At 45.1% G+C, this 12,320-nt stretch overlaps 7 protein-coding genes across 7 annotated transcripts; 5 read left to right on the top strand and 2 right to left on the bottom strand.

The window, feature by feature from the left end:
* Positions 1–7: 7 nt before the first annotated feature.
* On the bottom strand, positions 8–1,152 carry TREMEDRAFT_63924 (uncharacterized protein; the record flags this gene model as incomplete). Its single annotated transcript, XM_007006144.1, has 2 exons — positions 8–626; positions 848–1,152. The coding sequence occupies 2 exons, from the start codon at positions 1,150–1,152 to the stop codon at positions 8–10; spliced, it is 924 nt and encodes a 307-aa protein (XP_007006206.1).
* A 276-nt stretch (positions 1,153–1,428) lies between these two features.
* Positions 1,429–2,816, top strand: TREMEDRAFT_69533 (uncharacterized protein; the record flags this gene model as incomplete). Its single annotated transcript, XM_007006229.1, has 7 exons — positions 1,429–1,496; positions 1,684–1,774; positions 1,834–1,860; positions 1,988–2,400; positions 2,462–2,548; positions 2,601–2,667; positions 2,715–2,816. The coding sequence occupies 7 exons, from the start codon at positions 1,429–1,431 to the stop codon at positions 2,814–2,816; spliced, it is 855 nt and encodes a 284-aa protein (XP_007006291.1).
* A 269-nt stretch (positions 2,817–3,085) lies between these two features.
* Positions 3,086–4,901, top strand: TREMEDRAFT_72087 (uncharacterized protein). The gene is made up of 6 exons (XM_007006228.1): positions 3,086–3,188; positions 3,515–3,612; positions 3,878–3,947; positions 4,089–4,220; positions 4,403–4,440; positions 4,486–4,901. Exons 1-6 carry the CDS (start codon positions 3,117–3,119, stop codon positions 4,823–4,825), a joined length of 750 nt encoding a protein of 249 aa, XP_007006290.1. The 5' UTR covers positions 3,086–3,116; the 3' UTR covers positions 4,826–4,901.
* A 149-nt stretch (positions 4,902–5,050) lies between these two features.
* On the top strand, positions 5,051–7,266 carry TREMEDRAFT_63921 (uncharacterized protein; the record flags this gene model as incomplete). Its single annotated transcript, XM_007006143.1, has 6 exons — positions 5,051–5,232; positions 6,079–6,169; positions 6,379–6,466; positions 6,721–6,818; positions 6,938–7,084; positions 7,240–7,266. 6 exons carry the CDS (start codon positions 5,051–5,053, stop codon positions 7,264–7,266), a joined length of 633 nt encoding a protein of 210 aa, XP_007006205.1.
* Positions 7,267–7,897: 631 nt separating this feature from the next.
* TREMEDRAFT_69531 (uncharacterized protein) lies at positions 7,898–9,300 on the top strand (the record flags this gene model as incomplete). Its single annotated transcript, XM_007006227.1, has 7 exons — positions 7,898–7,969; positions 8,204–8,265; positions 8,359–8,430; positions 8,492–8,496; positions 8,576–8,860; positions 9,052–9,147; positions 9,212–9,300. The coding sequence occupies 7 exons, from the start codon at positions 7,898–7,900 to the stop codon at positions 9,298–9,300; spliced, it is 681 nt and encodes a 226-aa protein (XP_007006289.1).
* A 272-nt stretch (positions 9,301–9,572) lies between these two features.
* TREMEDRAFT_63919 (uncharacterized protein) lies at positions 9,573–10,400 on the bottom strand (the record flags this gene model as incomplete). The annotated part of the gene is made up of 3 exons (XM_007006142.1): positions 9,573–9,673; positions 9,712–10,073; positions 10,201–10,400. The coding sequence occupies 3 exons, from the start codon at positions 10,398–10,400 to the stop codon at positions 9,573–9,575; spliced, it is 663 nt and encodes a 220-aa protein (XP_007006204.1).
* Positions 10,401–11,279: 879 nt separating this feature from the next.
* TREMEDRAFT_74387 (uncharacterized protein) lies at positions 11,280–12,237 on the top strand. The gene is made up of 2 exons (XM_007006226.1): positions 11,280–11,480; positions 11,661–12,237. Exons 1-2 carry the CDS (start codon positions 11,359–11,361, stop codon positions 12,148–12,150), a joined length of 612 nt encoding a protein of 203 aa, XP_007006288.1. The 5' UTR covers positions 11,280–11,358; the 3' UTR covers positions 12,151–12,237.
* Positions 12,238–12,320: the final 83 nt, after the last annotated feature.

The raw sequence follows: 12,320 nt of genomic DNA, 5'->3' as shown, positions 1-12,320 counted from the left end.
TCTGCCATCAAGCTGCCGTTTCAGCAGCAGGATCCCAATTCCTAACTGCCTCATCTACCCAACCTCGGATCACTAACAACTCCCTATCACCCGGTTCATCACCTGTTTCATCAACTCTTTCATCCCCTTCATTCTCCCCCAGATCCGGTCTATCACCCATCAATATATTTCGACGCCTTACAATCTCTTTCCTCAATACCTCCCATTGTCGCTCCGAATGATCCTTGTCCAAATTCAGCGCATTAGTAACTTTTGATATACTAGTAGCTTCAGCTTGCAGAGTGACGAGAGTTTTGTACAGTCCTAGTAATGTGACACGTCGTGCTTCCAATTCATCATTTTTCTCCTGGTCTGGTCTACCGGATGATATGGCGACATATTCCAGTTGACGGGAGAGAAGGGTGGCACGACATTGTTCGAGCTCCGCCTGAAGTTTGGCGAGATAAGCGTGGTCAACAGCGGTGGGATCGTTGGGTTCGACGATAGGTTGAGTAAGTGTAGGGGGAGGAGGAGGAACGATGGTTGATGTGGTTACTTCAGGACGGGAAGACAAGAGTGTTTGTAGTTTAGCTCGAAGTTGCGCGTTTTCTTCTTGCATGTTGGTGATGTTAGCTTCGATAGCGGATCTGAATGTCAGTCTATATACTGCCCCAAAGTCATGACTCTCTCTCACACACACTCTCTCTTCCCAATCTCAAAGAAGACATCTAGACACTCCATCACTGCCCATCTCGCAGTCACGTCAGTCTATCAAGCAGCCACGATCGTCAAACACCTGATATGAGTCGAGCAGTAAACGATTTGGTGGTGAAAGGTAGTCAACAGAGTGTAGCATTCGACAACTCACTGTTCATCTCGCCTCTTCTGTCGACTCCTCTCTGCCGCTTTCCTATTCTGATCCTTCTGTCTAGCCCTCTTCTCCAATTTACCCAATCCCACTCCATCCTCTCCTCTCGCTTGATCATCTTTCAAGTGTCCTCCATCATCACCCAACGCTCTCCCATCTTGAGTAAGAGCAGTAGATTGAGATGGCTCGTCGAATGTCGAGTCATTCCTTGCCCGTTCCAATTGAGCGGCAAGATCTGCGGCACCGACGATATCCTCATGAGAGGTTTCTTCTGGGAATTCAGAAGAGAGCAGTTGATAATCCATCTCTGAACGGTTTGGTGTGTGATGGATGGTGGATGACGTGGAGAAAACTCGACAAAGGTGTGATACGACAAACAAAAGTGACTGGAAGAGAAATTACTTGATGTGGAGATTCGGATGGAAACACGTGCCGTGGGGCTCCGATGAGTCAGAGAACAGAGAACAGAGGGTGGGCTTGCCATCACATTCCTTACCTTCGCTGTCACTTTAACATCACTAACTTCCCAGAAGACCAACTCAGTAGAGATTAAAGAAAACTCAAAGATCGATAGAGACAAGATGCCAGTGGAAGAGAATGACAAGAGCATAGTTCTGAGACTTGCCTCGGGAGCTACGGCAGAGATCTAGTGAGTTCACTTCCATTCGACACGTTCGTCAGAGGGCGCAGCCAGAGGTGGACACGGAGCATTCACTACCATCAAAGTCAATACCTGCAGATAGTCATGCAGAAGTATTTCATCAATCAAATGCAGTGTATATGAGATGTATGAGACAAATGCTACATGGATATAGTGGGTGATAGCTGATACGTAGCCTTTTCGGCGCAACGGTCACCTCCTGGAAAGTAGAGGGGAAGGAAAGGCTGTTCGTCTCCTCCAAATCCGCTTTGGACGGTAGTAAGGCTGTAAGTAACATCTGACAATCAGATATCTACCATTAAAAAAAATCATTACTGACCAGGAGATTCGTGGTGGTATTCCTATCTGTTTCGTGAGTCATCTCACCCTCACCCTTTCCATAACAAATCCTTACTTGTCCCTTTATCGCAGAGATCACTCAACAAGCAATTACACCCACTTTCAAAGGACTCTGTCATATCATGTATGTTAACCTTTAGCCCATTTTTGGCCCCCCTCCTCCCTCTCCACCTGAATACGCAGCATTGCAACAACATGGTTACGTCCGTTCTCAAAATTGGTCACTTGAACATATCATCATGGACCGCGAAGAAGGAATCAGTATCCGTCTTTCAGCTCCTCCCCCTCCTGCTGAGTTCAATCATGAATACTCCTTGAAATATGTGGTCACACTCTCCCCACATCAACTCTCCACAGACCTACATGTGGTCAACACGGGTAAAGAAGATTTCAAGTTTCAAGCTCTGTTGCATAGTTATTTAGCGGTGAAGGATAGTAAGAAGATTGTCGTGAAGGGATTGGGAATTGGGACCGAATGGCAGGATAAGACGGATGGGTTGAAAGTGAAAGTATGGGATGGAAGTGATTTGAGAATCACCAAAGAGGTGGATGCGTGAGTGCTTTCTCGCCTGCTGCACTATGTGTGGTTTTTGTGATGTCAGCTGATGGAAAAGGGTATTCCGCAAAGTTCCAGGACAAGAGATAGTTGTGTTGGAAGATGACGGTGGAAGTATTACCATTCGTTTCCGTGGTTTTGAAGAGTGAGTCATGTCATACCAGTATCTACGTCCCGGAGAGAGGTTGATGAGACAGTTCTACCGTTTGGAACCCTCAAGAGAAGTCAGGAAAGAATATGATCGATATGGAAGAAAATGGCTGGGTAAGTACTCCCTCATCTCATTACAGCTGGTAGATATTGATGAATAGGATAGATACATATGTGTCGAACCTGGATACGTGAGGGAATTCAAGATACTTGCTCCGGGAGAAGAATTCTTAGGTCAACAAATCCTCACCGTCCCTCATTGATCATTGAGCTATTTCCTCCGGGAAAACTAAGCATCATACTAGATATGGTTGACAGTAAACATGTACATGACAAAAGAAATGGAGAGTCGAGCGTTTGTGATGGGTGGTGAAACGATGCATGCAGTGACGCCCTCGAGAAGAAGGTTCGAGCACAGTCTTTATGCAATCGCCACATTCACTTGCCACGTGGCAAACCTCCAAATGACACTTGCCGTCGTTGACTGACTTCCCCATCGACAGAAATTTCTCTTCCCTCTTTGTTATCCCAGCTTTTGTAATCTAAATAAAATTAGAGATAAAATGTCAGAAGTAAAATCCACTCATCCAGAGATCATCTACGCGGAGAGATGTTCTCTCACCGATGAAGACAAGGTGAGTCGAGGTCATTTTTGACATCACATCTCCCCGCCTTGTCCATCACTTCCTTTTGATATGTTCATCTTTTGACTTGACGTCTCATCCTTCCTTGCTAAACTTCATCCCCCCTCCCGTCACTTGTGATGTCTCTCTTCAAGTATGGTATTTTCCTTTTGTAGTCAAATTCATCTCGTGGTCATGCTGGGGACTGAGTGAGAGTTCTGCGAAACCCAACCGGTCTGTAGCTCAGAAATACGGAGATACGGTCTTACGTTCACTTGATTTAATGGATGGAATCTATTTGTGATTGACGAGAACGAGAAGAAAAATTGACATGATAGAACATCATCTATTTCACCATCAACGCTCCTGATATCAAAGGAGAGCCTAAGTTAGACATCAAGCCAACTGGTATCACCTTTGAGGCTGACGCCGGGGAGTGAGTCCCTCGCTGCCTCGTCTCATTCAGCCCCATATTCACAATCTCAAACTTTGTATCTTTTCTCCTCATCACAATATATCGCTTGGTGGTACTTATACTTTGCTTGTTTTATCTCACATGGTCGGTTCGACAGGATCGTGGTGAGACAAGCGATACAAAGACCGTGCAATGTTGTCACGACGTGCCACGCAGTTACAAGGTTTAGGGATTGGTATGATGTTACGGTTTGATAATGTGGAGTGATGATGTAGCTGACGAATAGTTCTTCCAGGGGCGTACCGGAGAAAAAGTTCGCTTTTGATCTGGAATTATATGATGAGATTATCCCAGAGGTGTGTCCTTCTTTCTCTTGGTCTTTCATACTTTCCCCTCATCTGTTCCTCGCCGATCCGGACCCATGTTTTTGATCCGACTGTGGTTGATAATTCACGATTGTGCTCTTGCTTTCCAGAATTGAACTCACTAACCACTAGGCAACTAAGAAAATGGTCACCACACGTGCTATCGTCCTCGTCCTCCGCAAGAAAACACCCAAGGCGGAATATTGGCCAAGATTGACAAAGGAGAAACCTAACAAGAATTGGATCAAAACGGATTTCTCCAAGGTGAGTGTCATCGCTTTCCTAATAGCATCCTCTTGTATCCCACTCCCCTCGTAACGCCTTTATGTGACTCGTTCCTCTCATAACCCCCTTTTACCTTCCACTTCTTTCATACTCTTATTTCAAAATCCTGATCTCGAATGTATCAATTCTATGTAGGTATGATGACCTTGACTAACGATCAGTGGGTGGACGAAGACGAACAAGATGCTGCACCCGAAGAGTGAGCTCACTCCTGACTCGCGTCTTATTTTGAGCTGACGTTCAGTCTGGGGGGTATGGACGACATGATGGGTGGCATGGGTGGTATGCCAGGGATGGGTGGTATGGGCGGTATGCCAGGGATGGGCGGTATGGGTGGTATGGGCGGTATGCCGGGAATGGGCGGATTGGGAGGGATGGGCGGACCAGGAGGAATGGACTTTGCCAAAATGATGGAATCCATGGGAGGCGCTGGTGCATTGGGTGGTGATGGTCCTAACTTCGATTCGGATGATGATGAAGTTCCTGAAGATGACGAGGAAGGTGAAACGATAGAGGAGATTAGTACGGATGATAAAGGTAAAGGAAAGGGTAAAGCTGTGGACACCCTTGAATCTGTGGAGTAAATGACGTTGGTGGAAATTGATTATCGAAAGATTGGATTGGACGATAAAGAAATCATTGCATGCATATCGGTGTGTCAACTGGTGAGTTCATCGGTTTCCTCTCGGACCTCTCGCAAATCTTGACCGTCGTCTTGACATCTGTGTAAATACTGAACTGCTGGAGATATTTCAAACTCGTTTAGATCTGGAGAACTTGACATTTTGGGGGTTGGTTCATTTGTTGAAATGTGCTACGTGCTCGTCGATGGCCGTGGACCGAGGTATTACCTACCTCAAAGACCTCTCTCAATCATGATGATTTCTAAACCCCCTTTATCTGACGCCCTCAACTACCTTTCTGACATATTCGAGCTCACCAATGATCTAATGACTTACACTATATTCTGTATGATCGACATTTGTGGAGCGTCTGTCTCCAAAAGTAACATTATCCCGAGGAAAAAAATCATGAATGAATCAAATCACATTTTCGAATCTCGCTTATCGACAATGCGTCATTATATCCATCCTCACCGGTCATTAAGCGAACGTCAATCCTCGGTCCAGCGATCATCGTCATTACCCTACATGAAATGTCTCGTAGTCCTCTCGTCCTTTTGACAAAGCTCCTGTAGCTGTGTGTCGTATGTCGTACATCGTGCATAGGTCGATTTCCGAATGAACGGCGACCGCATGGAACATATTTCGTCATCCTCGATGCCCCACATGCCACACGCTTCATGATCTTCAAGTCAAGGATCAGCGGTCCAGAACGAGATGATACACCTATACTAAACCGTCTTATCCTACGAAACCGAACGACATGAATGTAGAATAATATGTCATGCCATTGAAACGGTTTATCAGCTATCGAATGGTCTTTGCTGCTTGTTGGACTGATTAGACGTGGAACTCGTATGTCATCACAATCATCATCGACGTGAGAGAGTGACTGAATAGGAGGCAGATGATCCAGACTACAGTATACCTTTGTCGATCATCCGTACATATCCGATGGCCGATGGGATATACGACTTGTCGACACTAAATCTTACTAACCATCTGGAGATCAACTAGTTGCAATATCGAAAATCACCATTCGAAAACCCTCGGCTTCCACTCTCGGCACCATCAGATAAGAGATTTTCCCTCTCACCCCCTCAACATATCATTCGTCGCTTGTGATTTCTCAAACGAAACAGTCACGCGAGATTTGAAAGACTTTCACATTTCTTTCATAACCCAAGTGCAAGTTAGCAATTAGCGACTTACAGCGATCTGAATCAAGCCGACAAGTCGTCCGCTGTACCGCCGTTCAACGAACATCATGACCTCATTTATCCTTTATGGTACCACATGACACTTGTGTCCATCGAGAATTCCGCAGTTCCAACTCTGGACTGATGTCATAGATCTTGAGCGAGGTGGAGTCGAGTGGGGGAAGAGAAAAGGTATAAAACCCTGATTAGTCGAGATATGTTCTTTCTTCATACAATTCCTCGGATCTATCAAAATCCAAAACTTGTACACTTGAGAAACGGGAAATACTTTGAGAAAAAAAGAAAATTGACAAGACGAAGTTTACAACTGTTTTGTTCATCGGCGTTGCGTTCCTTGGGGCCGCTATTGTTAAAGGCGACTTTTATGCCAACTTTTTTGATGGTGAGTGAATGATTATCCTTCCTTATCCATTCTCTTTTAACCCATGTTTATCACCTTACCTCATACACGTAATCCTACCATCCGGGTTCGCGTTGTGATCCTTCCCCTTTCATTTCTTCCGACGTCCCATCTTTAGAGTCATCGCGCGTAATGAGCAAGGTGAACCTTATTACCCGAACAGATGGATCTTCTTAATCTCTTTCACTCTATCTCTTCCGATAGGTATGCTCGGGGGAAGTGAGCCTGACGACCAGATACCGCCTGCACTGTCAATGGAGGCATTGGCGTAAGTATCAACAACGATGGATGTCTCGCCGAAGCTGGTCGAGGATCAGTCTACTTTCCCAATACTGTCAGTACCTCTTTTACGATCTTCTACTTCTTCACATTTTTTGATTATCCTGAACATGAACACATTTCGTTGTCAAGGTCTTTTAAGATGAGAAGATAAGAAAAAATTGACATTAATAGGGTATCGTTGGTCCGGCCAACCAATACTGTCTAGTCGTCACTGGAAGCAACGGTGACTGCTCCTGTCAAAGTGCTCATTACGACTTTACGTCTACTGGGTTTTGTCATGAGTTGAACCCAAGCGACCAAAGTTACAGGATCATCCATGTGAGTTGTATCTCTGTTTCCCTTTGAGACGTCCGATCAGTGGGTTTGAGGTTATATGGTTGTAAGCCTAACTTCCCGGCATAATGGTCTTGATGGATCTCGTGTGGGATTGGGGTCATTAATACATGATACCGAGCTAGAGCTGACGGCTGTAGCAATCGTGCGCTGCAAACAATTGTTAAGTGGCCATGTAGCGGATGTAAGGAAGAAAAAGGGGGACGGAGGAAATGAGAAGGAACACAGCAACAACAACGAAGAAGGAATGAGAGATTCATCTGTAGCAATAAGAAGTGATTATGTATGCAGATCCATGAAAGACCGCTACCCAGTCCAAAGATGGTATTATGTCTCATAATATGCTACTGAGCCAGCTGATGATGGAGTTATATCACAATGGAACACACAGGTGATATGGTGACTTAGCATGGTGAAGACGACCAGTGAGTGCCACATCGTCACGCTCTCTGAGAAGTGCCACAATCACCACTCTCAATAACATGTTGTTAGGACAGAGCATGCATGGACGTGTAATTCATGTAAGTATGTATGGACTGTCAAGATTTTGGTATTATGCTTCATGTATCATCTTAGGGGAATTGACAGGCGAAAGAGGAGGTTGAAAAAGGGTGAGGTCAAAAGAATGACGTATGGTGAGGGTTTCCTGTCTTTCGTCTACATCGCCAGCTTTTGACATTTCCACATTATTCATTGATCATTGTCTCATCATCCTCTTCCTTCGATACTCGTCATTGCTTGATCCATCTCTCAGCCGGATGATCTGTATGTGTCATAGATAGTGCAAACAGATACAAGATGGCACCTCTACTCTCCGTCAAGGGGCTCAGTCTGAGGAGAGATGAAGGAGAAGGTTCTGCTATTCTTCATGTGAGTTCTCCTCGCCCCATAAGTCACCCCCTCTTCACTCCTACCCTGATCCCTTCTCTCTTGTCCATATCATGTATATTGGATGACACTTCTTCCTTAGGGTTATACTGTGCATGCTGTTGTGATACCTTTATAAGCTGTGACGAGGAGATCATTCAAACAAGGTTATCTCTCAGGTAAAGGATCGTCTCACAACGTGAGATACAGGGGGAAATCACCCTTGCTGATCATAAGGACTTCAATCTCGAAGTAGAAGAAGGTGAAGTGGTCATCATCAAAGGTCCATCAGGTTGTGGGTACGTGTCATTTCTTTGTCTCGCCTCTCTTCATCGATCAGCTTGTACTGTACGGGTATGGCTGGTTGATCATTGCGTGTAGCTGAGACATAGAAAAACAACGTTATTGAAATGTATAGCGGAATTGAGTGTTTACCAATCAGGAGAAATATTGTTGGATGGAAAGTGAGTTTTCACCTACTTTATCTTCCTACCTTTTCTCAATACTTGGCAAGCTTGATATGAGTGTTCGTTTAGAACCTGAGCTAATATACAGACGGTCAGTCGAATATGGTCAGTCCTCATGCTCACAACCGAGACTAATAACCAGGCGTTCCAAAATATCGTACTTTAGTACAATATGTTCCCCAACGACCATCACTTCTTCCCGGCACACCGGCCGAGTTCCTCGAAACTATAAGTCGTTTTTCATCCCGTAAAAAATCACAGCAAGACCGAAAGGGCGAAACTGACCCAATGGCTCTAGCTGAGAAATGGGGCATAGAACGTACTATGTGGGGTAGGGAATGGGCTACTTTGAGTGGAGGAGAGGGACAGAGGATCGCTTTGGCTTTAGCTGTGGGGATTGGACGAGCAGAGGTCGTTTTACTTGATGGTGGGTCATTTGGTATCACGCAACGCACTAAATCGTCATATTCTCAGCTTCGTCCAACTCTCAAACCATTTCATCATGTCTCGTGTCGCTATTTGTGGAGAAAAACCGTTCACTGGAGTGAGGACGGAATCACACATTTCTTCCGGCGATAGACGGACGCAAAGGTAGGAAGATTATGCCTAACCCCTCAGAACCCACCAGCGCGTTGGACGAAGAATCAATGAAGACGGTCGAACGGAGTTTACTAGAAATGTTACCTCCTCTCAGAACACAGAATTCAAATGTGAGTTAGCTAGACCGTGAGACTGTGCGTGCAACTGACGAATGAGCAAAGTGATGTGCGAAGAAAAGGGACAGGTCCAAAAGCGTTGATTTGGATCACACACGAGGCCAGTCAAGCGGATCGAGTGGGGACAAGAACGGTCGACTTGTCAAGATGATGACAGCAGTAACGGTTCGCTCGGCTTAGTACTCATCAGACTGGTTGACCACTAGAAAATGTATTGACGGAAATGACAGACAAACTTCAGCTGATGAAGCGACACGACGAACAAATTTTGCATACCACTCTCTCAATGTATCGGTCACTCTCCATTTCGATCCCCTCAGCATCCTCTCCATACGACTTTCGTAGCACATCTTCATATCCTATCATGTATCCAGAGCTTTGGGAGCGAATTCCATGGCTATTTTGTTCCAAGTTGTTTGCGACTTATACGCTGACCCAAACTTCCACCTCCTGTTTACCGACAACCATCCAGGGTAACGACGTGTCAATCGCATTAGCTCGAACATAAAGTGGTCGGCTACGCCCTGGTCGATGTCAGCATCTCAACCGCGTTGTAATATACTTACGTGGAAATGGTTTAAAGTGATACGTCCCGTATTCCACTTTGCCAAATCCGAATCGACGGCAGGGTTGATGCCCATAATCTTCAAACAGCGTTTGGCGAGGTCCACATCGTTGATCTGACTCGAAGCTTTGAAAAGATCCCAAGGACTCCCCTCCACTTTCATATAAAGGGCTTGCTTGACAGCGTCTGCGAAAATCGGACAGTCCCATCGATCGGATAAATTTCGTGCGTCTACAAGCTTTTCCCAGTCCAGCTTTTTCAGTTCCGGCTGTATGTTCACGCCAGTCATGATCGTACAAAGAAACGCGCGGAGTGTAGGGGCGGAAACTTTTGTGTCGATTATCTTCCCGCTGTACAGGCTGTCGTGGAGTCGGTCATCTTTGAGTTTGCGGAAAATGGCACTGGCTCACGTCAGCAGTATTCTCGACAAGTCATCTCCCCACCGTTTCAACGGTGACGATCTTTCTGGAAACTGAGCGTACTCACCAGTGCTTTTGAAGGTTCCACAAGGGTACTCGAAATACAGTGCAATCGGCTTTCAGCAAAATATTGGCTGAAGGATCCGCAAAGTTCTCATCAAACACTTCCAAGTGTGTCGCATCTAATGGGTATGACGGGAGGATGTCGTACGCCACTGATTTATGATTTTGTGTGTCCTGCGCTTTCTTGTTCTGCTTGGAATCCATGTTAGAGTGTGTGTTCACCGAAGACTGAGAAAAAGATATGGCTGAGGATAGAAGGAAGAAAAAGCGAAAGACCGGGTTTTTATGGACATTCAGGGATCACGGGATCAGAAAAAGAGGATGAAGGGATCAGGATTGATTCACATCAGACTGATAAGGGTATGGAATTGAGTCGGGCGTAACTGTGAGTAAATGACCAGGGTACAGGGTAGCTGATTCAGCTTGAGACGTGAAACTGAGGGGGGGACCCTCTCGAAAAAAAAGAGAGAAGAGAGGCTGACGCTATAGACAGTCGATAGCACCTATTCTCTTCGCACATATCGAGCAGCTCATTAAGATACATTCGAAAGCCCACAACCCCCGCCATCTCACCGCCCAAGTCCTTCATGTCAAAAACAACATTCATCCCACCAAGAGTCGCTAATGCGTTTCAAGCGAACACGTCATATGAACTTCTAGTGGTGGCGATGGTGTCGGTGAAGGGATGAGCTGGGCTTAAAGAACCGTGAGTAATCTCTCCATGAATCATGTCAGTCCCGAATTATGGCTTGTGATGAACGGGTACCAAAAGGTCAACTTCTTGGTGTGCAAGAGGAGGAAGGTTGATTCAAGAGGGTTGATCTCACGATAAATCTACATCTGGTGGACAGAAATTGTGGACAGCGAGGAGACTAACGGAGACGTTTAGATCTAAGATTGATGTATCAGGTATGATCATTCGATACATTATCTTACTTTGTTCGAGGGAGGTTGCATATGTATATGGCAGGGCATGCAGGGGACCGCCAGCTGGCCAGTGGTGATGTGACTTACGTATGTAGAAACCAATGTATGTATGGAATGTGAAAGCACTAGCAACAGCCATCAATCTCGATCAACATTCCAATCTATCTAAAGCTTACAACCATAACTACCTACTACTATACTACTACTATCTCCTCTATAAGACCCTTATCTCGACATGTCCGAAGATTCCAAAGTCCAATGGGACGCCTTTTATAATGATCCCAAAGATGATATCGTTTTTGTCTCTAATGACAAAATTCATTTCAGAGCTTCGTCTTGGCTAATGAAACGACATAGGTAAGCTTAAGACATCTTTTTTTTCTTTTCTTTGTTCCTCCTCCTCCTCCATCCCAACCTCTTTCACTCACATTAAAATTCCATTCACTTTCACCTTTTTACTTCTCTGACCATCGGAACAGGTATTTATGAATAACGATATCTCATCTCATCTTTTATTGAAGCTTAACTAATATTCAGTCAATTCATCAAGGACATGCTCGATTTCCCAGGCAAAGGCAACATTTCCGACGCTCATATCGACTTAGAAGCTCCTGCTCATATTGTCAGACATTTCATCGCGTTATGTTATACCACCGGTCCATTTCATATGGAATTGAAAGAAACGAAAGTCAGTCAAATTATCGTCATTTGTGAAAAATTACAATGTTCTCAACTCATCCAAAGAGTCTTAGGTGATCTGGTCCGGTTTGTCGATTACGATCCTGTGGAATCTTTCATCTTCGCAGCGGAATATCGTCATGTCGAATTAGCTAAAGCTGCTATCGCTCTTTTTCCCGAAGATCCAAAGGTTCCTTTTTCACCTGTACTTGGTATGCGAGGGAAATCAGACGGTTTGGCAAGTCGATATCTTATCGAAATCATGCGTCTTAGATATCAGTGTCGGTACGGCTATAACAGTCCTGAATTACGCACCTGGAAGGAGGTTTCAAGCTCGTTCAATCCGTAACATCGCTTTCTTCCAGGATATCAGTGAACAGAGTCGGTACAATCGGACTACGAAACCTTTAATCACTTCAATTTGTACACCTACTCTTCCTTAACTAAATACCCTTACTTCCCCTCCCCAGCCCATTTCGAAAACAGATCTTTCCAAGCCATCCGGGTCTCGCATACAAT

This window comes from Tremella mesenterica (assembly GCF_000271645.1).
Source record: "Tremella mesenterica DSM 1558 unplaced genomic scaffold TREMEscaffold_9, whole genome shotgun sequence".
In the NCBI taxonomy this organism is placed as follows: domain Eukaryota; kingdom Fungi; phylum Basidiomycota; class Tremellomycetes; order Tremellales; family Tremellaceae; genus Tremella; species Tremella mesenterica.
This window is presented reverse-complemented; position numbering and strand designations above follow the sequence as displayed.